Consider the following 26,119-nt stretch of genomic DNA (forward strand, 5'->3'; position numbering starts at 1 on the left):
GTTTCACCAAACTTCATTCACAAACAGTGGAACTGAAGTGTCAGAGAATGGCCCGAGTCGCACACTGGTGCTCATCCTTTCAGTTTTCTTCCCAGTGATTTGAAAACATGAGGACGAATCTGGGCCAGGATGCAGGAAGGTGAGCAGGTGTGGCAGTGCTCACTTTGGTACCACTGCTCTCTGTGCAGACACGGGGGCTCTACAACTGCCCTTACTCCTATTACTATTAGCGGAAAGTTGTCGCGTAATCCATCAACCTCAGTGGACTGTTCCCAGGCGGACCTCTAGTGTATTCTACATGTGTAGCCCAGCTCGCACCACACAAGTCCGAACACAGCACATTTCCAGTTCTCAAATCCCTTCAGAGTCTCTTCCACAAAATAACCCCTTCACATTGTGAGGTTACTACTTTTATAACTAGGCTCTATGCAAACCTGAGCTGAAAAAAAGATGTAGATTGTGTGTGTGTGTGTGCATGCATGTGTGTGTGTGTGGGGTGTTTGTGTGTGTATATGTGTGTATATACACATGTATGTGCATATGTGTGTATGTATGTGTGTTGTGTCTGTGTCAGGGAGATATGGCTGTGCTATGTAGCAGCTGAATTTACAGAGCAGAAGTAAGCTCAGAGGGACGCTATAGTTGACATGAAATTTGAATGCCATCAGCAATCACAACCTCTCAGAAGAACATCTTACTTTCCACATGGTGATGCTCGAACAGAAACAGGGAGAGGTGGCTCCACAGAGACAGATTTATTAATACAGGCAAGAGCAGCCATCTGAGGACACTGCCCTTGCCTCCTTACCTGGGCCAAGGTCAGGGTGGCTTGTCTGCAGGTGCCGCACTGAACTCGGAGCTTTCCAGGCTGGACCTTGTGGCAGGGGCCCTTGCAGTAGACATAGAAGCTGTTGTAGGTAGGTTTACCTGCTGGAAGAAAGCAGAGAGAGTGTCCAGTCAGTGCTGGTCCAAAATGAGCCCAGACACCCTCTATCAAAACCTGTCAGAGGCAAGCCACACAACAAACTCCACGGGAACATGCAGTGAGGTTGGAAGGATGAACATTTCCAGGAGGATATAGAAACTTAGAAAATTTAGTTTTATGTTGAAAAGGATGGTGTCCTCTCCTCTTGCCAACAGCCCTGTGACCTACTTATCAGAGTATACAGCCTGCTGCCAAGAGCCTGGCCAGAGTGTTTGCACACTGGGAAATTAAACTCTTCTTTGCTACTGAAGTCTGGGAAGAGGACAGGAAATTCCAAGTCTGGGAAAGGCAGAGACTGTAGCCCTGAATTCTATTTCATGCTTCTGTACACAGCAGTGAAGACTCAAGATTGTTTCCTCTTAGAATTGTATCTGCACAGCCAAGTCAGCCTTTCCTCATGATATGCATGACTGGATCACAGCTGTCGGGTTTCTAGGGAACACTTGACAAAATTCAGTAATACATGAGCCCCAAACCCCATGGAGGTTGGTGGGTCCTGCAGCCTGTGCAGAGGTGCAGCCTGTGCAGTTGTGCAGCCTTGCAGAGGTGCAGCCTTGGCAGATGGTTGTGCAGTCTGTGCAGATGTGCAGTCTGTGCAGAGGTTTAGCATGTGCAGTTGTGCAGCCTGGGTAGAGGTGCAGCCTTGGCAGAACTGCAGCCTTTGCACACATGCAGCCTATGCAGATGGATTACAATCTGTGCAATTGTGCAGTCTGTGCAGAGGTGCAGCCTGTGCAGAAGGGCAGACTCTCTCTAGCTGGACAACTGCCATTCCAGCATAGTATTCCCAAGAGTAAAAGGTGAACATAAAATAAATCGATCTAATCAAATAATTTCTCTCAAGTGTCAATAAGCTCAAAGTGCCACTCCTTAAAATAAGGAAAGCTCATGGGTATCTGATGCTTCTGTGTCTGTGAAGAACTGACTAGAAGTTCTTAGGGTACAATGATTGCTTTCTAAATTACTAAGTTCCCCAACTTACTTGTTAAGTTTTGATCATTATCTAACTGTTGCTAGGGGGTAGGATACAAGATTGTCATGATGTAAATGTGTTATATTTTAATAATCATCAGAAGCATCTAGGAAGAATAAGTATTTCTTATGATCATGATTGAAAAGTTTTGGTCACTCAAATGTATATCATATAGTTGACTGGAAACACACAGAGATAATGAGAAAACACCAGAAGACCCTGATGTTTCTTTACTCAGCCTTATTCTGCATCTGACAAAACTCTGTGAGACAGATGACAAAATAAGGAGCACTCTGAAGCATCTGCAATACATGTTACAGTGGCCCCTCCTCAGTGATGAATACTTAGCTGTCAGTGTGAAAGGGAAGACAGACTAAAAAAAAAAAAACATGTTTGTATTGATGCTAAATGTCTATTTTGACACCTCTCTATGGCTTTAGTACCTTGTGGGCAAGATATACAAGCTATGAACATTGCATTGTTATCAGCAAATATAATTATTACATGAAATATATGTAGATCATAATTGAAACACAGCCACGAGTCAATGTTACAGTAATTATAACATAATAAGTGATTGACAACCAAAAGGTCACAGGAACTGTGACAGCTCTGACCTGTGTTAACCCTGTGAAGGATTTCCAGTTTCCTCACTGTTAAAACTTATCAGCAGTGGGGGAAAATCGAGTCTCACACTTTTAATTACTCTCCGTGAAACTTAAGCAATAAAAATAGGGAATGGGTGATAGAACAGCCAAAGTTTCCCAAAGGGGCAGTATGGGCAGAGGATATTACCAAGTGCTCAGTATTCGAGGAGCCTCTTCCCTTCCTGCATAGCAACAGCAATGTCTGTGGTGTTGTTTCAGCTAATGATGCATCAGGGGAAGACAGGAGCCCTTCCACCCCTGCATGCTTCAACCCTCGCCGAGTCCTTGAGAAGCCAGACACAAAATGAAGCATGTCATGTGGGTGCCCTGGAAGTCCACAGGATGACACGCAATCCATTACACCTTGCTACCCGGAGTCAGCCGATTAATAGCCAGTCTAAGGGAGATCAAGGTCAGGGCAGTCCTGGCTGAAGCACATTTCAAGCTGTTGGCTCCATTCCGGCAAACAGTTGAGGCCTGTTCAGGTGAATCATGAGAGCCCCTCACGGAGTGGCTTCCCTACCTTGCTGGCAGTGTGACACAATTTACAGTGGGCAGGTTGCTTTGTGTCCTGCTGTGGCCTGGACTATACTGGGCAGGAATGAGAGCAAATGCCCCATACCTTTGTCGGCAGGGTTCCCATTGTCCTGATTGAAGAGCCTGCAGCTCATACTCTCACACAGAGTCATCTCTCCAGAGACAACAGCAGGGTGATCCTGTGAGAGTCCTCAAAAGCTTCACCAGGGAGGCAGCACTGCTAGTCATTAAGGGTCATCTCCCATTCCCACTTCCTTCTGGACCTTCAAGATCTTTTGTTCTAATCCCTAGGTCTCTCCTTCATTACCCAACGTAATCAGCTCATGTTTACAGGATGTACTTCTTTTCATACAATAAGCTAAGACATACAGAAATATTTAAACTGCATATAAGTTAAATACCATTATTATAGCTTATCAATTGTAGTCATTTTGGTGGGAATCTTCATATATCTATACCACAGAGAGATAAACAGTCTTCACATACATACTTCTGACTGCAACCTTCATCATTAAGTTGAACATTTAAGGATGGCTGTCCTTAAATCCTCCAGCATCCTGACGGTAAGGGTTTTTAAAACACGAAACCACAGAAGTTTTAAAATAATTTGTCTATTTAACACCTCTAACCATAGACTGATAAGCTAAGGTTCACCATGTTTTACGTAACACGGCAGAACTCAGAAAGCTGTTGAGAACTTTGGGGTGTTGTTGTTACTGTGCAACTGGGGGTTGCTGTGGGACAATGGTCTGTACCCTGTCACTTGTATTTTAAATAAATGCTGATTGGCCAGTAGCCAGGCAGGAAGTAGAGGTGGAGTGGTGAGAATTCTGGGCAAAAAAAAGATTCAGTCCGCAGTCATCACCCAAACACAAAGGAAGCCAGACACAGAGCAAGCAACATGTGACTGCCTCCCTGAAAAAGGTACCAAGCCACATGGCTAACACAGACAAGAATTATGGGCTGATATAAGTTATAAGAATTAATACATAAGAAGCCCAAGTTACTGGGCCAATCAGTTTATAAATAATGTAGACCTTGGTGTATTTCTTTGATTGAAGGACTAGGAAGGACAGAAACTTCAGTCAACAGAATGGCATGCCAATGTAGGGCTGAACAAATACACTTAAAAGTCTGAGAGAGCTTGGAAAGTTATTCTAGATAGAAAAGAATAGAGTTAAGCATGACTTCTTGATAACAACATTTTCTTTGGTGGACTCTGCTTGCAAGAGGCAAGCACTCTTATTTAAGAGAGGCTTTCTGACTCAGCTTTAGCTGCAAAATCTTGCAGCACAAGGCCATCTAAAATCCATTAAAAACCTGAGAGAGCTTGAAAAGGAATTCTAGGCACAAAAATACAGAGTTTAACACACCTTCTTGTTGTTTGCTGAAAGCATGCAACAGCTCTTTTAAGAGAAGTTTTCCTGATTCAACAGTAGCCATGCTGTTTTGGAAATGCTGGCTTTCTGGGCAATGCTGCCAGCACAACCTCTGTTTTTTTTTTTTTTTTTTTTCCCCTAGGAGACCGAGCATTGAAATGGGGTTTGTTAGCAATGTACTACACCTTGTTTAATGGTAACATAGAGCTGCTGTGTGCCTAAAACTGGGGCAATGCTCATGGCTTGCAGAGGTGGTGATCGGACTTCAACCACGTTGGATGGTGCAGAGCAAGCAGAAAGTACTGTATATACCCTAGTAATGCTGCAGCTTAAGATTTTAAGAAGCACTTAGCAGTTTAAGAAGCACTCTTGGGCAGAAAACAATTACAGATACATAATAGGACAGATTCAGATATAAAAGAACTCTAAATGAGTCAGTGTTGGATAAATGTATGTAGGTTTGGGAGAGAGAAGAAAAGAGTATAGAGATTTAGAAAAGAAGGTAAAGTCTTTAAAGAGACAGAGAACAGGCAGTCATAGATTAAAAGGAGTAAAGAAAAATAAGTCACACAAAGATGGAATATGCAAAGGGAGGCTGGATTATGTGTATACTATTGTGTTTTCTTTGCATTTTTTGATGGCAGAGAGACATTTGATTATGGGTACTGCTAAGCTAAGCCAACATATATATTTTAAAGGTATCTTGATTTCAAAATATGGATCTAAGAATATGTTGCTTTGGAAAAGAAGTTCTGATTTTGTTTCCACAGAGGATGAGAATCTGTGGATTCATTACAGACTAATGGGTTTGATGGACCAAGATCCCCTGAAAGATCACCTTGAACACCTTCAAAAAATTACTTCACCCAAAATAATCATCAGGAAGTCTAGAGAACTATGCCCAAATTCTAAAATATTGTTTGCACATATTTATTTATATTTAAAAGGGGATATGCCATAGAGATTTGCATGGGTATGGATCTTGGTTTATTGATACAAACTTAAGATCAATTTTGTCATACTGTGTATATGTATTTCTGCTCTTAATTAAGGTATTGTGTTTGTGCAGCTCATTTAAAAATGCAATGTATAATAAAGCAATATAGATTAACAGATAATCATCTAAAATAGACTAGCTTGTACTCATGTTAGTTCGATTTGCCAGATGTACAGAGATGTATTTCAGATGGATAGGCAGTCTTCAAACCTCTCAAAGACTACAGATGTTTTAACAACTTGAGACTTTTCATGATAGTGAGACACATCTGCTCCTGGTAGCACCAATCTATTTCAAAAGGAAGATGGCATCAAAGAGGCTCCTTATGGAGTTGGTTAGCCATTTGGATAAGAAACTGCTCTTGCCTGGACTGGTTGATGAACTGGACATGTAGGACCCACAGAGAAATGACTGTTGTACTTGCCTAAAGGTGAGATGATCCTTTGGGGGTTCCTGCTTTATGAAAGAGTCTGCTAGAACATTCTGCAGGACACAGAAAAATATGACTGAAAAACTGCCAATATGGGCAGAACTGTCTTAGAAATTTCCTGCTTTGTGGAAAAGTCTGCTGAATACTATGGGCAAGTAGGCTGAGGATGAATGCCCCAAAGGTACAGAAGAACTTTGGGTGACTGTCCAGGCAGCAAGACGTCTATGTCATATCTAGAGTTTTAGAAATTGCTTACAATGAACTTATTGCTTACTTAGGTAATATTATATCCTTCTGGAGTCTTTGATGGAGTCGAAGAATTGATAGTTATAGCTTTTCTTAGTTATGATAAAAGATAAAGTGGATATAAATATTATAACTGTAATTCTTCCTTGATACCTGTTTTGTTATATGTAATTTTACTATGTTAAAGTTAAAACCTTCCTTTCATTTAAACAGAAAAAAGAAGGTGATGTGGGATTCCCCTCTGTATGCTGTGAATAACATTGGTTAATAAAGGAACTACTTTGGGTCTATAGCAGAGCTATAGGGGAACAGAGCTAGGTGGGAAAAACTAAACTGAATGCTGGGAGAAAGGAGGCAGAGTCAGAGAGAAGCCATGAAGCCAGGACTGGATACAGATGCACTGAAACTTTGCTGGTAGGCCACGACCTCATGGTAATGCACAGATTAATGGAGATGGGTTAAATTAAGATATAGGAGTTGCAAATAAGAAGCTAGAGATAATAGGCCAAGCAGTGATTTAATTAATACAGTTTCTGTGTGATTACAACAAATTGGCATCCAAAGTGGGGCTGAGCAAATCCACTTAAAAACCTGAGAGAGGTTGGGAAGTTATTCTAGATAGAAAAGAATAGAGTTAAGCACAGCTTCTTGATAGTGGCAGTTTCTCGGGTGTGCTCTGCTTGCTAGAGGCAAGTGCTCTCATTTAAGAGTCGGGCGGTGGTGGCGCACGCCTTTAATCCCAGCACTCGGGAGGCAGAGGCAGGCGGATCTCTGTGAGTCTGTGAGTTCGAGACCAGCCTGGTCTACAGAACTAGTTCCAGGACAGGCTTCAAAGCTACAGAGAAACCCTGTCTCGAAAAACCAAAAAAAAAAAAAAGAAAAAAAAGAGTGGCTTCCTGACTCTAGCAGCAAAACTTTTAAGCTTTAGCTGCAAAACCTTTTAAGTCATCCTGCAATGAAACACTTAAATGGTATTGATGAAAAGCTGACTGCATTCTTTTTGGTGGTGGCAGAGATCTTGAAACGCCATAGAGTTGTGGCAATAAACATGGCTCCGGCCAGTACCTCTACCATGAGGCTAGACTCTCAGAGAAAAGATAAGTAATGGGATGGATCCAGCCATAAAAGCCATGGCTTTAATCCTAGCCATATCAATTAGCAAATTAAAGACTCATGTGGTCAGAAAAATAGAGATATACAGGAAAGATAGATTCAAAGACAAAGAAAACCCCTAAAGACAAGAGTTATGAACTAATATAAGTTTTGAGAGTTAATAAAAAAAAAAGCCTGAGCTAATAGGCCAATCAGTTTATAATTAAGGTAGACCTCTGTGTGTTTTCTTTGGGACTGAAGGACTGGAGGACCAGGTAGGACAGAAACCTCTGTCAACAGGGGGTGACATCTTGAAACTCTGAGTCTCCATGGAGAGGCCAGATAAGAGGGGGCACATTCTAAACTTCACCTGACTGGCGATGCCTTTTTTAAAGAATGCATCTCAGGAAACTCCATTTCTCAGAAAAATTTTGGAACCTACAGTAACCTAAACTACTTGTGTCTATATCAAGAATTCTAAAATATTGTTGGAATATATGGTGATGGTCGTGTTCTGTCTTCCTGTCTTGAGAATTCTGTTCCCAGAGAGTTGTAAGTAACATCTGTCTTTTCCTTATAAGACCTGCAAGACAAACGAAAGTCTAATCCCACCAAAGGTCATGCTGAGGAAGCAATGAGCTTATTTATAGAGCATGGGTACCCCAAAGCAGTTGAGCTAGAAAGTCAGTGTAGAGATGACTGTCCTATAGCCACATGAATGTAGTGCCCTTCCCAATTAACCTCCTCCAACCTGTATATGCAGATACTACTAGATGGATACATCAGGCTATGTGCAGTTATGGCAGAAGATGACTGGAAGGAGCAGTTAGAGGCTCTGGTGAGCGTCCTTTGACCCACAACTCCCTCTTTTGTGAGGAAATGTCAGCAGTAAACAAATGCAGCAAAGACAGATTCCTACACAGTGAATGTGATGAAAATAGAGGCTGTTTTGACCACACACGATGTTCAACACCTTCATACCAAGCCATACAAGCTGACACAAGTGTTTCATTGTATGCTATGAAGGTTCACCCATTAGACAATGGTTTTTAAAAGTATAAGATACTGCTTTCATTGAGCTTTTATTTTTATCTCTACAGAAAAGTTAAAACCACAGTGACCGAGATCCTTTGAAAGGGTGCATGCTTTTGACCACTGGCTTCTACCATCCTCTGCGGTCTACTTCTGTCATTTTCCCTGGTTTACTCTCATCTCAGAAACGCAACCACTCACCAAGCGTTCTCGTTACATTTATATTTTTTCTTGGTCTGAAAAAAAAACTGCTGAAGGCCTTAGTAACGTTCACAGCTTATAAAGTCCTTATTTTTAAAATTATGTACTGAATTTGAAAGAACACAAGGAAGAATATATGGGAGGGTTTAGAGAGAGGAAATGGAGGGGAGAGGTGATATCACTGTAATCTCAAAAATCAAAGAAAAAAGTTGATTTACATTGGTACTTGTAAATAAGTACAACCCTAACAACTATCACTTTAAGGACATTTTAAATTTATGGCTTAAAACCTAAAGAGTCATTTTAACAGGACAGGTATTTATCCTACATGAACATATTAAAGTATCATATAAAACAATAAATAGAACTCTGCCACCATACAGGCCTTCCTACATCTGTCTCACCTGATACACATGCACATGCTGTGTGGCCAGTAGCTACCTGTGGCTATGAAGACCTGGCAACATGACTAGGGCCTACTCTTTTTGGTTTTGTTAACTTTAAAAGAGACTTCATTTCAGAAGCCGCATGTGGGCAGCAGGGGGCAACACAGAAGACAATAAGACACAAGTATGTCTAGGCACATCTCACTCAACACCAAGGAAAGAGACTGCAACCTCACCAAAAAGTCCAGGCCCTCACTGTTAACTGCTAATATGGAAACAAAGGGGAAGAGAAAGGAGAGCTTGGAACTGGAGGCAATGGAGGAAAGACAGAGACCGAGGCTCCTGGCCATTATCTGCACAAATGGCACTGTTTATCAGCTATAGTCCTCACAAATGCTTCTTTAGTTTGCCACTTGCTCCAGTTGCACAGGAAGGAGATTCAGTCCTGGACAACTCCTGCACGTCTCTTTCAGAATGGACATTCCTAAGCAGTAACGGGGATCTGGGGACAGAGGACCGTACCAGGTAAGGGATCTTCTTCCTCATCATCTTCCAGAATTCCTGCTGTTGCATGGATGAGTTGTAAAGCTTTAGCAAGGGCTTGATCACAGTTTCTGAGTATGTCTCATGAGCCAACTACTAAAACTGCAACCTGATCAAGATCAATACCGTCATGAAGTCTAGCAGAAATCTCTTTACATAACATGAGGGGGATGTAGTTTTTATGTATCCCAACCTTAAGCTTTCACAGTTCCAGCCTAAACAATGCACACAGATTGTCTAATATGGTTCCACATTAAATCCACACAGTAGAGCCTTCCTGAATCATCTCCTCTGCATAGTGCCTCACCTGAAATCACCAAAGGATGCAGAATCCATCCACTTGTATCACAGGAAATCCCAGGTGGGAAACTGCTCAGCTTGGCAGGTCAAACGTGGGAGCATCATCATTCGCCTAGAATCCTCCCGAGAACATAGCTAGCAGTCCTGGGAAGGCCATTCGTCAAAAGATAAAGGATGCCATCCTTCCAGCCTTCTTACTTCCTGGTCCCAGGAGGTGACTGTCTCCATGCCATGCCTAGTCCTCTAAGGACTCGACACTCTCTGTACGTACCACTGACCTAGGCTCGTTCTACTTCACACTTGTCACACCTTTGCCCATTCTCCCTAGGGATACAACCACCCAGTGTGTACTATTCCATTCTGTCTCAATATGGCCCCGATACTAAGAGAAGTACCTGGAGAGTCTGGTGGTCAGCACATTCTCCTACATCATCAAGGGCTATAAAAATTCTAGGTGCCAGTGTAAATGCAAGCAGCAACATAAAACACATTACCAAACACTTAGCATAATGAAATTTTCAGGGTCAAAATCTGAGCCAGGTGTGTTGGTGTAGGCTCAAGATCTCAGCTCTGGGTGTGTGGAGGCAAAATGGCCAGGAATTCAAGACCAGCTTCAATTCTCTCCCCACCCTGACAAGAATCGGAGTCTGTGGATTCATCCCTAGATGAGATTCTATTGAGGAGGGCAGTAATACATCAACACTTTCCATTCCAGTCCACCTCCACTGAGTTATTTAAGCCAACTGAGTATAACCACACTATTCTATGCTTCACACAGCCCTATGCTTAACTCCTGGGGAGTCACCAAGGTAATGCTGTAACATAAACAACTTCCAATTATATTACCAGCCATCCAATACATGTGCTCCTAAAATAGGTTTAGCCATCTCTAAGGAGACTACCCTTAAAAACTTATAACTTAATTCTCAAGTTTTCTGCTTGGCTTTTTAATTAACGTATCTGCACAATAATTTCATCTGGTGAGGCAAAAACGGCTGATTAAATGTAATGCCTTTGCTTGATTTCTTTTCCGTTGTTGTTGCCAATTTATTTTTTCATTATTCATTTTGAAAGTAATAAAGAGATCAGATCTCCCAAGTCAAGATAAAATTGTAGGGTGAAGCATAATTTGAGTATTATTCTCATGCAAATAAAGCACAAAGCCAAGCAGAAAACATTTTAGATGCTCGTTTTTCCTAGAAACAGGCAAGGGGTGAGTGCCAGCAAAGTCATCTACTACAGAGGCTTTTGGGACCCATGGTTAGATCAAATTATTTACACTTCGGACAACTGTATAGACAGGACTAAAAAAAAATATCTACAGCCCCAGACGTGTGCATCTTCACTGACAGAGGTCTGAACAGCTATGCAAACCTGAGGCACATGTTGCCATTGTGAGCCATCTACTGACTTATCGCTATCTTCTTATCTCCAAACCCGAGATGCACCAGCTCGCAGGCTGTGGTAAGGATTGTAAAGGTAGCAATACAGGTGAAGCCTGGCACAGCATCTGGTGAGTACACATAGTCTGTTCTTATCTATTGCTCTGACATTAGGAAAAGTCAATCCCACATACGAAGGACCATTTTCATCATTTTATATTTCTTACATAACACTTATATCTTAAATCTACTCTAAGATTTAGAAATTATTCTTCATTAATTAATTTAATAATTACTTCATCCCAAACCAAATCCTTTACAGTTCAGTAGTGGTGTGGAACATAAACCATGATGCAAACCCTTAAATTTACTTACAGCTTACTGGGATCATTTTTCCTTATGATGGGAGGGTTATGAATACACTGTATTTTTTTTTCTTTTTCTTTTTTGATTTTTCAAGACAGGAACTAGCTCTTGTAAAGCAGCCTGGCCTCAAACTCACAGAGATCTGTCTGCCTCTGCCTCCCAAGTGCTGGGATTAAAGGTGTGCGCCACCAACACCCAGCCAATGTACTTTTAAAATTGGTAGGAACAGGAAGCAATTACACAAGTCCATCCTAGCAGGTAGATACACTTAAAACACTAAGTCCACATAAAACAATAACTGACATATTTTGCTGTTAAAATGGAACTGTGAAGGATTCAAAGTAGGTTCCAAAATTCCATTTTAATGGTCAACTTGACAAGTTGTGATTAAGCTTTGAAATCAAAGCTTCACCACTGAGCAAGTAGAAGCTCCTAGGGTAAGTGATATCCCCAGGGCAGCAGCCAGGTTTGAATGCATGTCATATAAAGAACCCACTTTCCACCCCCACCCCCTGCAACCAAATGATATGAACTTTGACACAATGGCAGATTTTAGTAACTACTGTGGTAACATGATGTGGGATGTTCTTCTACATATGTGTTGTTTTACTGGTTGGTGAATAAAGACACTTTGGCATATGGAAAGACAGAATAAAGCCAGGTGGAAAATCTGAAGAGAGAGAGAGAGAGAGAGAGAGAGAGAGAGAGAGAGAGAGAGAGAGAGAAAGCAGAGTAGTCAAGAGGATGCCATGTAGCTGCTGAAGGAGACAGACACCAGAACCTTACTGGTAGGCCACAGCCTCATATTGATATACAGATGAATAGAAATGGGTTAATTTAAAAGGTAAGAGTTAGTTAATAAGAAGCCAGAGCTAATAGGTCAAGCAGTGTTGTAATTGATAGAGTTTCTGTGTGATTATTTGTGAGTGGCCAGGAAATGAAAGAGCAGTCTCCACCAACAGGGACAGACTCCACAACTGTTAAAAACTGGATTCAACACTGCTTAGCTGATACACATTAAGTTCGGCAATCACAGAAGACATCTCAGCTCCTGATTATCCCCCACCTACCACCAATATTTTCCTTCTATTAATGCTAAAGCTTTTAAGGAAATTTCCATTACCACATTCAACAGTGGTGCTCAGGGTCAGAAATTAGCAGGGAGGAAAGTTAGACCTTGTTCTTCAGGACTGATGCATTTCCATCCGACTGGCTATCCACCCGTAAGTAGCCCAACATGGCATGGCTGCATGGTCACAAAGTCATCCTTTTCCTGGTACTGAAGATTTATCAAAATTGACTGACTTAAGTTTCCTATTGTAAATGTTCTGGGTATTAGGGAAAGAAACCCATTAAGTAAATGAGCAATCAAAAAGACCTTAATGAGAGACTACAGCAAGCGTGGTGTGAGCTTTCTCACTCCCACATCCTGCATCTGATTTCATCTACAGCAGACAAAATACTGAGCTTTGCATAAATACTTTAAATATAATGTACCCTATTTACTCTTATCATTAAACAAGTCTCTTCAGCTTTGGATGCTCCGGTATCGTGTGTGCCCTGTACCAAATGATAAGACAAGACATGTGATATTAATAAAGCCTATCTTTCCCATTATTGATTTTGGAAGCCTTTGGTAGGTTGTGATGTTACTACCTTTTAGAATGGGAGAATTGTTTTGCTTTATGGATACAGTGATTAATTATAAACATATGGTGATGCTTGGTGATGGGAAAAACAACAGTGATCTGTTCTCTGGGTCAAGCCAATGATGCTGAGAGTGATGCATGCTTCTAAAAACCAGTGACACAGCATAAACTCCAGGAATGGGATCCTGACTTCAAGGGCCTCTTGGGGTCCAGGGGAGACGTGTCTGTATGCTACAGCTGGCTCAGGAGTCCCCACTGTCGTGATCTAAACAATTGCCCCTCTAAGGTCCTCAGGCTGAATGTCTGTAGGGCAGGCACAAACCCTACTTCTGTAGGGACTTCATACTTCAAACAGATCTCCTCCTACGTTTTCAGCGGTTTGTGGGTAGAGTTATGATACTGGCGTCATGTTTCCGACCCCTGCCTCTACCTTTAACTCAGAAGGGTCTGGAGCCAGGTGGATAAAAATACTCATCTCACCGAGAGATCACATCACTGAGGATCTGGGGATACTCAGCAAGCTCACTAGGACTCCATGCCCTGAGAGCTCGGGGAGGTACTTGCCTAGGCTGCTCACCATCCTGCCTACATGCTTCCCTCAACTGTCCCCTCTTCCTAGACAAGAACTGGTGCCTGGATTTTAGCCACTGCATGTTTCCCAGCACCTTTAGAAATAAAGCTCAATGTAGGGAAATTAACATAGAAAAATGGAGATTAAACGCAATACCTGTTTCATGGCAGACAAGCATTCTACCACCAAGATCCAGCTCCAGTGCCCAGTGCCCCAATATCTAGCTTTCTACACTGATTGAAACGTCATCTGCCTAAGGTGCCTGGTTGTTTGGAGAATGACAGCCCTGGTAAAGAAGTAGGTAGCACTACTGAAGACAAGACCATCAGTGCCTATGAAGAGTCTTCACCAGGAACATGAATATGAGTGTGTATGGGACTCTCGCTGTGCCTGACATTGCCCCACAAGAGGCTCCTTAGCAGTTTTAAAATCTGAGGGTGGATGGATGCACCCCTCGCGGTCCTGACTTCCTTGCTCATGTTCTCCCTCCTGCTCCTCATTTGGACCTTGGGAGCTCAGTCCAGTGCTCCAATGTGGGTCTCTGTCTCTATCTCCATCCATTGCCAGATGAAGGTTCTATGGTGATATGCAAGATATTCATTAGTATGGCTATAGGATCAGGCCATTTCAGGCTCTCTCTCCTCAGCTGTCCAAGGACCTAGCTGGGGACATCTCTTGGGGCTGTTCTAATGGGAGCTCACCAAGGCCAGCTGGACTGGGACTGAAAAAGCATGGGATAAAACCGGACTCTCTGAACATGGCGGACAATGAGGGCTGATGAGAAGCCAAGGACAATGGCACTGGGTTTTGATCCTACTGCATGTACTGGCTTTGTGGGAGCCTAGCTGTTTGGATGCTCACCTTCCTAGACCTGGATGGAGGGGGGAGGACCTTGGACTTCCCACAGGGCAGGGAACCCTGACTGCTCTTTGGACTGGAGAGGGAGGGGGAGGGGAGTGGGAAGTGGGGGGAGGGGGAGGGGAGGAAAAAGGGAGGTGGGGAGGAGGTGGAAATTTTTAATATAATAATAATAATAAATAATTCATGCCCCCCCTAAGTTTTCAAAGGACAATTCAAATCATAAAGATCACTTGGTTTTGTAAAAAAAAAAAATCTTAGGGTGGAACCTACACAGTTCTACGTTCCGGTCTTGCTTGTCCATATATTCATTGGCATCAACAGTTGCTCCTGCCCAGTAAAATCTCTCGGCATTTCAAACTGCATCTCCACAGTGATCACAAAACAAAAACCAAAAAAGACCACATAAACACCTGTTTGCTAAATGAATCATATGCCAGATACATCTGAGAGAAGCATGTAGGAAGAGGTGACTGGTTTGAGTATTTTTATCCTGCCATGATAGGTAATATTTCACATAGAATCATAAACATCTATTTTATGTGTATGTGTATTGCCTGCATGTATGCCTGTGTACCATGTATAAGCCTGGTACCCATGTAGGTCAGAAGGGAGTGGCAGGTCACCTGGAATTAGAGTTACAGGGAGTTGATAGCCATTGCATAGGTACTGGAAACTGAACCCCAATCTCTGAAAGAGTAGCAAGTGCTCTTAATTGCTGAGCTATCTCTCCAGCCCCTTAAAACTGTTTCTAAAGCAACATCAGAATGACTTGTTATTGTTAAAATGAAAATTCAAGACTCATTTTCTAAACAGATGCCAACATCAGGCAAAAGCCTACTTTCTCTACCCACTGAAAAGTAGGTAAACAGACACTTTGACCTATTGCGTGATGCGTATCACTATTTCAGCAGGGGTGAGTGGACCAAACACTGTCAGTCCTGCCCCCATGAACATTTCTCCTCCTCTGGACTGGTGCTAAAGGCTCGCTTGCCTCCAGCTGTCCTGTCTAGAACCAATCAGGCCTCCAAACTGCTGTCAGACTCACTTTCCCAAAGTAAATCAATGACTGTATCATGCTCCTTAAATGTCTCCTCAGGGCATGTCTCCTCAGGGCCTTCGCAGGGGGAGTGGAACTCACTTGCTTAGTAAATTCCGCTCCTGGGTTCCATGAGCCTTACTTCTCAGGGTCTGCTTTCCTCTACTCCCCTCTCACTCAAACTATACTGTGCCTCTATGCGTCACGCTCTTCCCTTGCTATCCAGATATGATCATGAAACCTGAAAGCCCATTTAACCATTAAATCTAGGCATCTGGTACACATTTTTTAATGGAAAACTGATCTGCATGGGCAAGCGTTGTGTCAAGACAGGCATTCTACGCCAGGACAGAACAAAGTCCTCCAGAGTATGGGGATGCTCCTGTACTGTCCGACATGACAGGTGCTGGCTATTGAGTATTTGCAGCATAACTTTATAAATAGGGAATGGATATCAATGCATTTAATTAACTGAAATACAAATTCCCGGCTGACCAGTGTTTATCTGAGTTATGGCAACATAAGTATAGGACAATATATTTATTAATGTTGACTACAATCCCAGACTTGGGGGCGTTATTTTTAAGGCAATATCAGGATCACTTGTTACTGTTAAAATGAAATTTCAAAACTCATTTCTTAAAATAGTTGCTAACATCAGCATCTGCTTGTAGTTATATATGTATAAAAATAATTTATGTCCAGTAAAGCAGACAGTTAACAAAATGTATGTTCTGACGGGCATTTCATTGTTGAGAAATAACTAATTTCTCTTGATCTTTTATCCTCATAAATGACTTAAGTTCAGCATTTTTTGCTCTGACTGTCATTTCATGTCTTGTGACTTGCTCTGTAATAATCCTTGTTTTGAACCAGAGAGAGCTTCATTAAAGGTCTGGCTTGGTAGCTCTTTCGGTAAGTGTACAGTAAGTTCTCACCTTCCTTCCTGCCCTTTCTGACTGCTGATGGCATCTCAACACCACAGAAATTTCTTTCTACCCAGCACTCCCATCTTCAAACAACCACTGGAGAAGTCTTAACTGACTCTTCGGTCAAATTAAAACAGATTAGGCTTCCATTACATTCTTCTCAGGGTGCTAAAGCCTTCACACATACATACATATCCATATACCAATTAATATATGCACCAGTTAATAACAATGGTCAATATTAAGGGGACAAATCATCAACCAACCAAGTATGAAACTATCATTGAAGTCTGAGAAAATCTGCTCGCAAATGACGAAATCACAACGATCTGACCCTAAAACGACTTAATCTCTCTGACAATATAATGAGGACCGCTCTGCGAGGCCCATTACGATGACATGCACTGGATGATGATTTTTACAGTGTCAGGGTTCTAAAGCTAAAAGTTTCTCAGCTTCTGTTATTTGGCAATGCTAAATGAATGTTGTCAAAAGATTAAGTATAAATTGGTTATAAATCTTAATTTAACTGCATCATGCAGGGAAGGTTACATTTTAACAGCCAGGCTTCTGTCATCATTAAGAAAATGGAGAGTCTTATTTTAATAGTATTAAAATTATTGAAATCATTGTTTGTTCTACGCAATTGCCTTTGGAACTGAGCCTCTGATGGTCAACTCTGAGTGCTTCTGCAAGGCCGACAACAAGGGAAGGCTGGGAAAAGCAGTGTTTGGGTCCACCAGTGATGCTGGACCTCCCTGACCTCCTGTGGACACTGTGCAGTAACTCATCATGCTTCAAGGCTGCTTTACTTTTCCAGATACATTTTCCTAACTGATTAAAGGATCTGATTTCAGAAAATAGCCCATTTTCAACCCAGTTTGCCTGACTTTTCAGGCAATGACCTGTGGTTTGATCACCTGTCTAAACCATCTGGTGGCTCATTACAACCCTGCAAATGGTTCCTCCCAAACTCCAGCATACTTTATATCAGCAGCAGTAACGACCGCACAGCCAGGAAGGCCTGGCGAGTGGCCACTCCCCGACACAGCTGGTTTCTGCTGCACCAAAGACCAAAGTTGGACCACAATAACTTTCAATGTTAGCAGACACTTAGTATGAGATAAAACTCTTCTTTTGGTTTGTATATACATATTGGAAAGATAATTTTGGGAATTTAGACCAGAACTTCGGACAAAATCGCTTACTAATTTTTAAAATCAGGTTAAATGGGCTTTTGATAGCAATTGTGGCATGGACTTACACCATGGAAAGCCTGAAAGAGACTTAGCTCTATGGTAAGATCTAATAACTATAAGTACTAAAAATGCTAAGTATGTATGTATATACATAGAGTATAAGTTGGTAAATAAACCTCCGCAATTAATGAGCACATACTATGCTTATTTAATTAAGAATCATAGTTTATATCAGAACAAATATGAAGCATGAAATTAAATGTGATTATTTTTCTAGAAATAAGTTTATTAATACTTTAAAAAATCTGTAGATGTTCATCAAAATTATCTCAGATATTTTTTCTCAGTTATTTTTTATTTAGTAGAGAAAAGATTTAATTTAGCTTATTTTTTGTTGAAATTTATTCCTGAGTCCTTTTGGGCTTGTTTCATTTAAAATTTACAAAGAATTACACTTAAAATAGCAAATGATAAATTTTTAGAGCAACATCTATTTTTAAAGATACTCAGAAACAAATAAAAGTTTGTCACTAGTGTCTATCTACCTATCTTTCAATCACCTATTTTTCTTTTGGAAGAGGTACATACACATAGCACAAAAAAAGAGGATATTTTAAGGAAAGACTAGCAACATCTGCAGAAGAAACACTAGCTAGAGGAAGCCGTGTTGATCGAAGTGACGGAGAAAACTGTTTGGGAGGAAAAGCACCAGTACGAATCGCCAGTGAACCTAGGGATACAGACCATGGAGAAATAGTGCATGTTTTTATAGAATAGCTTCTTCCAGGCTTTGACTCTTAGAAACCTGCTCCAAAATGAAACACACATGCTCTGTCTCCATGGCTGCTGTGCACACAGAACAGACCACTATGGGGCTGTGAGCTACAGGCTCGCCATGAGGACAACGATTTGGGGTGACATTTCTGCAGCTGTCAGGTACCACTGAGTGAGTACCTACGTCCATGCTCAGAGGACACTGCGCTCTATTGAAGATCACTGGAAAATCAACGTTCATTTGGTAAGTTTACTGGTGAAAAGCAATTTTTGGAAATGAAATTTACTCAGAATTGTTGGGCTTCCCAGGCACTCAACATTCAGTGGATTTTAAACCTGGCTCTGTATAATTCCAATGCCCCCATAGTCTCTGCCTTGATCCACTCTAGCCGTTCAAGGTTATCTCTAATGCTGGTTGGGCAGCACAGTGTCTCTAGAAGCAACATTAAAGTTAACAACTGAGATATGTGAGGAGAGGAAGGAGGGAGACTGCAGCCATGTACTGCAGCCGGTGCAATGCTGGGCTCAGGAGTAACCTGACTCCAATGCCATGTGGGCTGCTTCACAGCTGTTAGGACCTGGGCACAGGTGGGTAAGATGTTCTGAACCTCAGTATCTTCATCTAAAATAGAAATAACAATAAATGACTGAGAATTTCTGAGGACAATAAATATAATCAAATATCCTTGCCTGGCATGCATCTGCAAATCTGAAGCATAAAAATAACCAGGGACACACCCTACTAGGCCAGAGTGTAGGGAAAAATCTCTCAGCAGAACGGTAAATAACTGAATGACCGAATCAGTTAAGAGCATGTAATTAAGATCCAATGCAAGGCCCTGGGTAGAGATTTGTTCCCGAATCCCCAAAAATATTATCAGGAGTCCAAGGCATGGAGAATATGAGTTCCAGGATGGCCTGGGATACACAATCAGACTACATCTTAAAACAAACAACAACAAAACCTTGAACATTCAAGCATAAAGCACAGGTGGGCAAACCAGAGTCCAGTGTTCGAAGAAGCTCAGAAGGAATGACTTGTAATAAAGGTAAGGAAGGAAGAGTCTGTGGGAGAATCAGAGGCCACACTCAAGTGCTCAGAGCCTCCATCAGGGACTCTGCAGTGGCAGGACAGGCAGACAGAACACACCAGATCCTCCGCCGATTCTTTCCTTTTACTCTTCTTTTGGAATGAGACACAGAACAAGAACAGCCGTGGAGAGCACCTACCATCCTGTATCATTGGCCAGCGCCCCATTCTCTCCTTAGTGCTCATTTTCAGAGTCGCAAGCAAGGAGAATGGATCCCTGACTCACCCAAGGCCTCATTTAGGGAAGCTTCCCTCGTTACACCAGAGGCACAGACAGCGGTCTTTCCTGCTGGCCTCGTTTCTTTTCAAAGGCTCTAATGCACAGAGGCACACAGTTGGCCTGTGTTTCCCCAGAATGTTTATTCATGGAGCGGAGGAGTATAGAACTGTTCCTTCTCTTTTTTCTGCTCGCTCTCGGTACCTGGCTTGGTTTCTAACATTTGCTGCTTACTGATGGAATGAGACTGACAGCAAAATGAAATAGACTTCATCACTGTAGTGTCTATCACTTCGCATCCGTGTCATTTCTTTGACAGTAACATGGTTGATGAATGGAATTTGGTGAACTTCAGAGAACAATAAGATATCATTTCTGAAGGCTTGGTCTTGACTGTTATCTGAATGCAAAGCCACCAAAATTAAAAGAAAATGCCTTACATGGTATCAGAAGAATTTCAATCAAATTTGAAGTGTTCATGGCCAGTGCTTCAAATGACTGTTCTCAAACTGTGAGTCAAATATCTTAGTCTCATATACCAAAATTTTATACAGGCTATTATTAATTACCTGACATTACTTTCTTACAAATATAAGATGACTCAGTATTGACCTTTGTTTAGCATTACTTGGGTACCACAGTATACCTTTACACACATCCTGATGGTACACCTCCATATGCTTCCTGACGGTACCCCTGCATGCTCATTCTGATGGCACACTTGCACACACATCCTGATGGTACACTTGCACATGCATCCTAACAGTACACCTGCACATGCATCCTGAAGGTATACCTGTACACACATCCTGATGGTATAATTGCACATGCATCCTGATGGTACACTTGCATACACATCCTGACGGTACACCTACACGCTCATTCTGACAGCACACCTGCACACACATTCTGATGGTACACTTGCACATGCATCCTAAGAGTACATGCATCCTGATCGCACACCTGTACAACACATCCTGATGGTATACTTGCACACGCATCCTATGGTACACCTGCACACGCATCCTGATGATATGATTGCACATGCATCCTATGGTACACCTGCTCATGCATCCTATGGTATACCTGCACACACATCCTGATGATATAATTGCACATGCATCCTATGGTACACCTGCTCATGCATCCTGATGTTACACCTGCTCATGCATCCTGATGGTACACCTGCTCACGCATCCTATGGTACACCTGCTCATGCATCCTGATGGTACAACTGCTCATGCATCCTGATGGTATACCTGCTCACGCATCCTATGGTACACCTGTTCATGCATCCTATGGTATACCTGCTCACGCATCCTATGGTACACCTGCTCACGCATCCTATGGTACACCTGCTCACGCATCCTATGGTACACCTGCTCACGCATCCTATGGTACACCTGCTCATGCATCCTGATGGTACGTACACCTGCTCACGCATCCTATGGTACACCTGTATGCACAGCTTGTTTTCATACATATCACTAGTCACACAGCTGGTATGGTTTCTCTAATATAATTCAATTTTCAGTGTTTTTTATCTTTACATCCATCCTCTAGCCATTGACTGCCCTGTTCATTTTCAGCTAAGAAACATTTTGAAACTATGAGGCTTCATATATTCAATGTAAAATAAAGCACTGTATTTTTCTATTTATATTATCTGGTATAAGACTCCTCACGCTTGGTTCTCTAACTCTCCCTACTCCCATTAGAACCCAATTCCTGAAAACTATGGTTTTTCAAAACCCAAAACACATCCAATTATAGTTTTAATGTAACAGACTCTGTAAATGATCAATAAATATAAACCCCACGAACATTTCAGTTTTGGTTTAGAAATGGTTCAGATATGTGAGCCCCATGTTATAGAATTGTAGCATTGATTTTCACTTTGTGCTTGACCTCGACATGAAAGCATAAAGGACTAATGTCTGATTTTACATCAATTCATCTTATTCTCTTCACCTTGGAAAACATGGTAGGAAAAATACTGGACTTTGATGTAGTTAGCTTTAACTGCCAGCTTGACATGGCCTAGAGCAACCTAAGAAGGGCATTTGAACCGACAGGTTGTCAGCATGTCTTATTTAACCGATACAGGCAGGTCCAGGCCACGGCAGGTGGCTTCATTCCATCGGCATGTCATCCCAGACTATATAACAAGTTGGGTAAGCATGATGAGAAGACAGACAGCAAGCACATTCTTACATCATCCGTGTCCTCAGGTTTTGCCTTGACCCCTGCCCTAACTTCCCTTACATCATCCGTGTCCTCAGGTTTTGCCTTGACCCCTGCCCTAACTTCCCTTACATCATCCGTGTCCTCAGGTTCCCCCCCCTTGACCCCCTGCCCTAACTTCCCTTGATACTGAACTGTAACCTGGGCGTGGGAGATGATATCAGCCTTTTCCTCCCTAAGCTGCTCCTTGTCAGAATGTTTCTACCACAACAGCAGAATGAAACTACAACTTCCACCGTTCTTAATACCAAATTACATCCATCACTGATTATGAAAGTTCCCCTGCCATGCCTGTGTTCACACAGACAAGACTAAGAGCACACTGTAAAGAGAAAGGGCTAAGACCGTACTTCTCTACAGAAGTTGGAAGCATGGACCCAAACACCCCTGGAGTCTAGGAAGGCTGAGAGAGCTGTACTTGGAAAGCACGAAGGGGCTGAAGAGATGGCTCAGAGGTTAGAAACACTGGTTGCTCTCTGTTCTTGAGGTCCTGAGTTCAATTCCCATCAACCACATGGTGGCTCCCAACCATCTATTATGGGATCTGTGCCCTCTTGCTGTGTATGGGCACACATGCAAACAAGAATTCATCTACATAAACAAATAAAGCGGTGCTGGTCTTTAACACCAGAACTTGAGAGGCAGAGTCAGTCAGATCAGGGAGTCCAGGGCTAGCCTAGTCTACAAAGTGAGATTCAGGACTGCTAGGGCTATGTAGAGAGTTGATATCTTAAAAAAAAAAAAAAGCAAAGCAAAGCAAAACAATAACAAAAATCAGGGAACTCATTTGGGTATGGTCTGTATCTCACAATTCTGAAGGTTGAGATAATGGGATCACTTGAACCCAGGAATACAAGGCCAACCTGTCAAAAAAGAAAGACACTGAGACAAAGCAAAAATTACTACGACAACAACAAATAATTTATATTAAAAAATGAAATACACAGTAAGGTGATTTCAGTGTCCTGTGGTAAAGCTTACCCTACAGTATTGGCTGGATGTGCTTACTCCCATGTGACTCAAGTCACAAGAACCTCAGCACTAAGACCACTGAGAACTGCGCATGAAATGATTGCAGAACAAGAGGGATTGAAACATATGATGGAACAGACGTCTCTCATCTTTATTTTTATTTAAGGCGGTATGTTTTAGGTGGGCATATTTCAGCTGAAATATGAAATTTGCAAAAATCACTACATTCATATCAACGTGTCTGTAAAAAATCATCATAAGAACTGTGGAATTGATGCATAAAACATATTTCCTTGGAAGGAGAAGTGGAAAGCTTTGCGATTGAAATCCAAAACAAGCACGGGTCCTATTTCTTATAAGTGAGTATTCATGAAGGTCGATAAAGACTGGAGACAGACACGGGGCACTTCAGAGATGGCAAATATTAGACAGTATCGCCACAGAACTTACTGTGCTCTGGACATGTGTGGGTTCTCATTTAAGGATTTTTGCATAGATACTATGAATCACTAAAATGGAAAATCAGACATTCATGGGAAAGGTATTTAATCCATTGAACTCTCCCCCTACTTTGCTGAAGGATAGCTAACTGGCCTGAAATTTATGTGTGATAAATATGTGAACTGATTGAAGTTATAAATAGCTTCAAAGGACCATCCAAAGCTCATTAGAACCTTTTTTATTAATGAGAAAAATTATCTCTAGCTCATCTTTAGAAAAACCAATATTACACTTTATATTCCAGCTTACACTTATTGTTTGAAGTAGAACTCTAGCTTCTCTTGCTGGACATTGACCCCAGGTGGCACATGCATTCTAAGTAGGTGCTCTACCTCAGAGCTCGACATCTGCCTTTCTTTTCACTTTTTTAAAAATATATTTTGCTAAGTTGCCTAAGTTGCCCTTAAACTCGCTGTGTAGTCCAGGCAGGGTTCCAACTAGAATCATCCTTATCAGCCTCCTGAATAGTTGAGACTATATGCCAGCCCCATCAGGCTGGCTTAAGGGGTCAGTATCATAGGGTTGGTCTTTCTTTTATGAGTGTTTTGCTTGCATATCTGTACCATGTGTGTGCAGAACCCACAGAGGTCAGAACTTGAAACTGGAGTTATAAATTGTTGTAAGCTACTTACTATATGGGTGCTAAGAGCCAAATCTGTAAGAATGGCAAAGATTAAAAACACTGATGACAGTTTATACTGGAGAGAATGTGGGATAAGGTGAACACTTCTACATTGCTGGTGGGAGCACAAACTGGTACAGCCCCTTTGGATATGAGTATGGTGATTTTTCAGAAAATTAGGAAACTGCCTTCCTCAAGACCCAGGAATACCACTTGCTGGGTGGTATTGCTCAATCAAGGATGATCAATCATACCATAAAAGATGCTCAATTGTACCACAAGGACATGTGCTCAACTATGTTCATAGCAGCATTATTTGTAATAACCAGAATCTGAAAACAACCTAGATGCCCCTCTACTGAAGAATAAATAAAGAAGATGTGGTACATTTACACAATGGAGTACTACTCAGTGGTTAAAAAATAATGACATCTTGAAATTTGCAGGAAAATGGATAGATGTAGAAAAAGCCATATTGAGTGAGGTCAGTCAGACTCAGAAAGACAAATATATGTATTCACTCATAAGTAGCTTTTAGACATAAAACAAAGAAAAGCGAGCTTACATTCCACAACCCCAGAGAACCTAGACAACAAAGAGGACCCTAAGGGAGACTTACATGAAACTACATAGGAAGAACTTTTGAGTAAATTGGGAGCATACGGATCATGGGAAAGGATCGGAGGGGAGAGGGAAAGAAGGGAGGAAGAGGAAAAAAGGTTGAGCTCAATAAAAACAATAAAAAAGAAACACAAATGAAAACACACTCATTTTTACATCCTGTCTTAGTATATTGTTCCTAGAAACTATTTTTATAAATGTAAAGTGAAATGATAATTAACTTTGCATAGGAGGGTTTAAGTTTTAATCAAGAAGTCACTACCTTAGTTAACATAAATACATAGCTACATGCATATGAATTCTGTGTGCTTATGCACCACTTTCTCTATCAGTCAATTATTACACTATTGGTATACTTATTGGGTGCCAATTAATATCTGAATTAAATATAGGTGTGTCTCTTAGCTGCACATGAGCCAAGAAGTAGGTTGGTAATAGCACACTTTAATAGAGCTGGACGGACAAAGATGAATTGGCTACCACAAAGTCGCCTCTTGAGCTAGAAACATCTGCCCAAACAAGAAGCGTGCCCTATTTGAAACAAATACTTATAACATCTTCCTACACAGCACACGATGGCTCATTGATTTTTAACACTCTTTAGTCTCCACAAAAGCCCCAGAGGATGGATAAAAGCCATGAAGAACTGCCAGCAGCCAGCTAGCCTTGAAGTTTGGTGAAATCCAGGGAATGAGCAAGGAAGAAGGCAGCTGGCTGATAACCAGCCTTCTAATTTCGTCCAGCTATAGTTAGCAATTGTTATTATCACATTTTAAGACTGTTTAGTCTGAACGATGTATCCCCCAGGACTGGTCTACTGACTACAACAGTAATTTGATCACGTTCTAACATGGTACAGTATCTATAGCTGGAAGATAATCTACATAACTATTGACAACAGAAGAGAGCCCCACAAATCTAATAATAGCCTGGAGAGATCACATTCTGCCTTTTCTATTACACAGTGAGATGCATCTGCAGAAACCCTCCTGCTAATTCACTGCTCCTGTCTTGCACTGGGCAAACTAATTCACAGTGAGTAAGGTTTCCCTGGCTCTTTGAAGCAGTACTTTATAAAAATTCTAGGCATGCCCATCGGAAAATAACTTAAAAACCTCTACCGGAGCTTTCTGGCTTCCTTCCTGTCACATAAAGAATATTTGATAATATTCAGACACCTGTCTTTCCAGTCTGGTGTAAATCCATAGATTGACCATTTCTGCATTACAACGCTCTAGACATTAGAGGAATTTTATTACAGTTTATCTCGGGAAAGATTCATTCCTTAGGAATCGTCAGAGGTGGAACAAATTCCCCCCCCCCGTCCCCACAATTCC

At 41.6% G+C, this 26,119-nt stretch overlaps 1 protein-coding gene across 2 annotated transcripts in view; it reads right to left on the reverse strand.

The window, feature by feature from the left end:
- The window catches only part of Prkn (parkin RBR E3 ubiquitin protein ligase), a 1,135,485-nt gene that overhangs the window by 701,434 nt on the left and 407,932 nt on the right, over positions 1 to 26,119 (reverse strand). The window contains exon 4 of one of the 2 annotated variants that reach the window (XM_050135903.1): positions 809 to 927. In XM_050135903.1, coding sequence (XP_049991860.1) covers positions 809 to 927 — 119 coding nt within the window. Of the gene's footprint in view, positions 1 to 808; positions 931 to 26,119 lie in introns of both variants that reach the window. The other variant, XM_050135902.1, reaches the window with a different exon arrangement.

The sequence above is a fragment of the Alexandromys fortis genome, unplaced genomic scaffold (assembly GCF_014885135.2).
Source record: "Alexandromys fortis isolate MF-2015 unplaced genomic scaffold, M_Fortis_MF-2015_v1.1 scaffold_23, whole genome shotgun sequence".
NCBI classification, from domain to species: domain Eukaryota; kingdom Metazoa; phylum Chordata; class Mammalia; order Rodentia; family Cricetidae; genus Alexandromys; species Alexandromys fortis.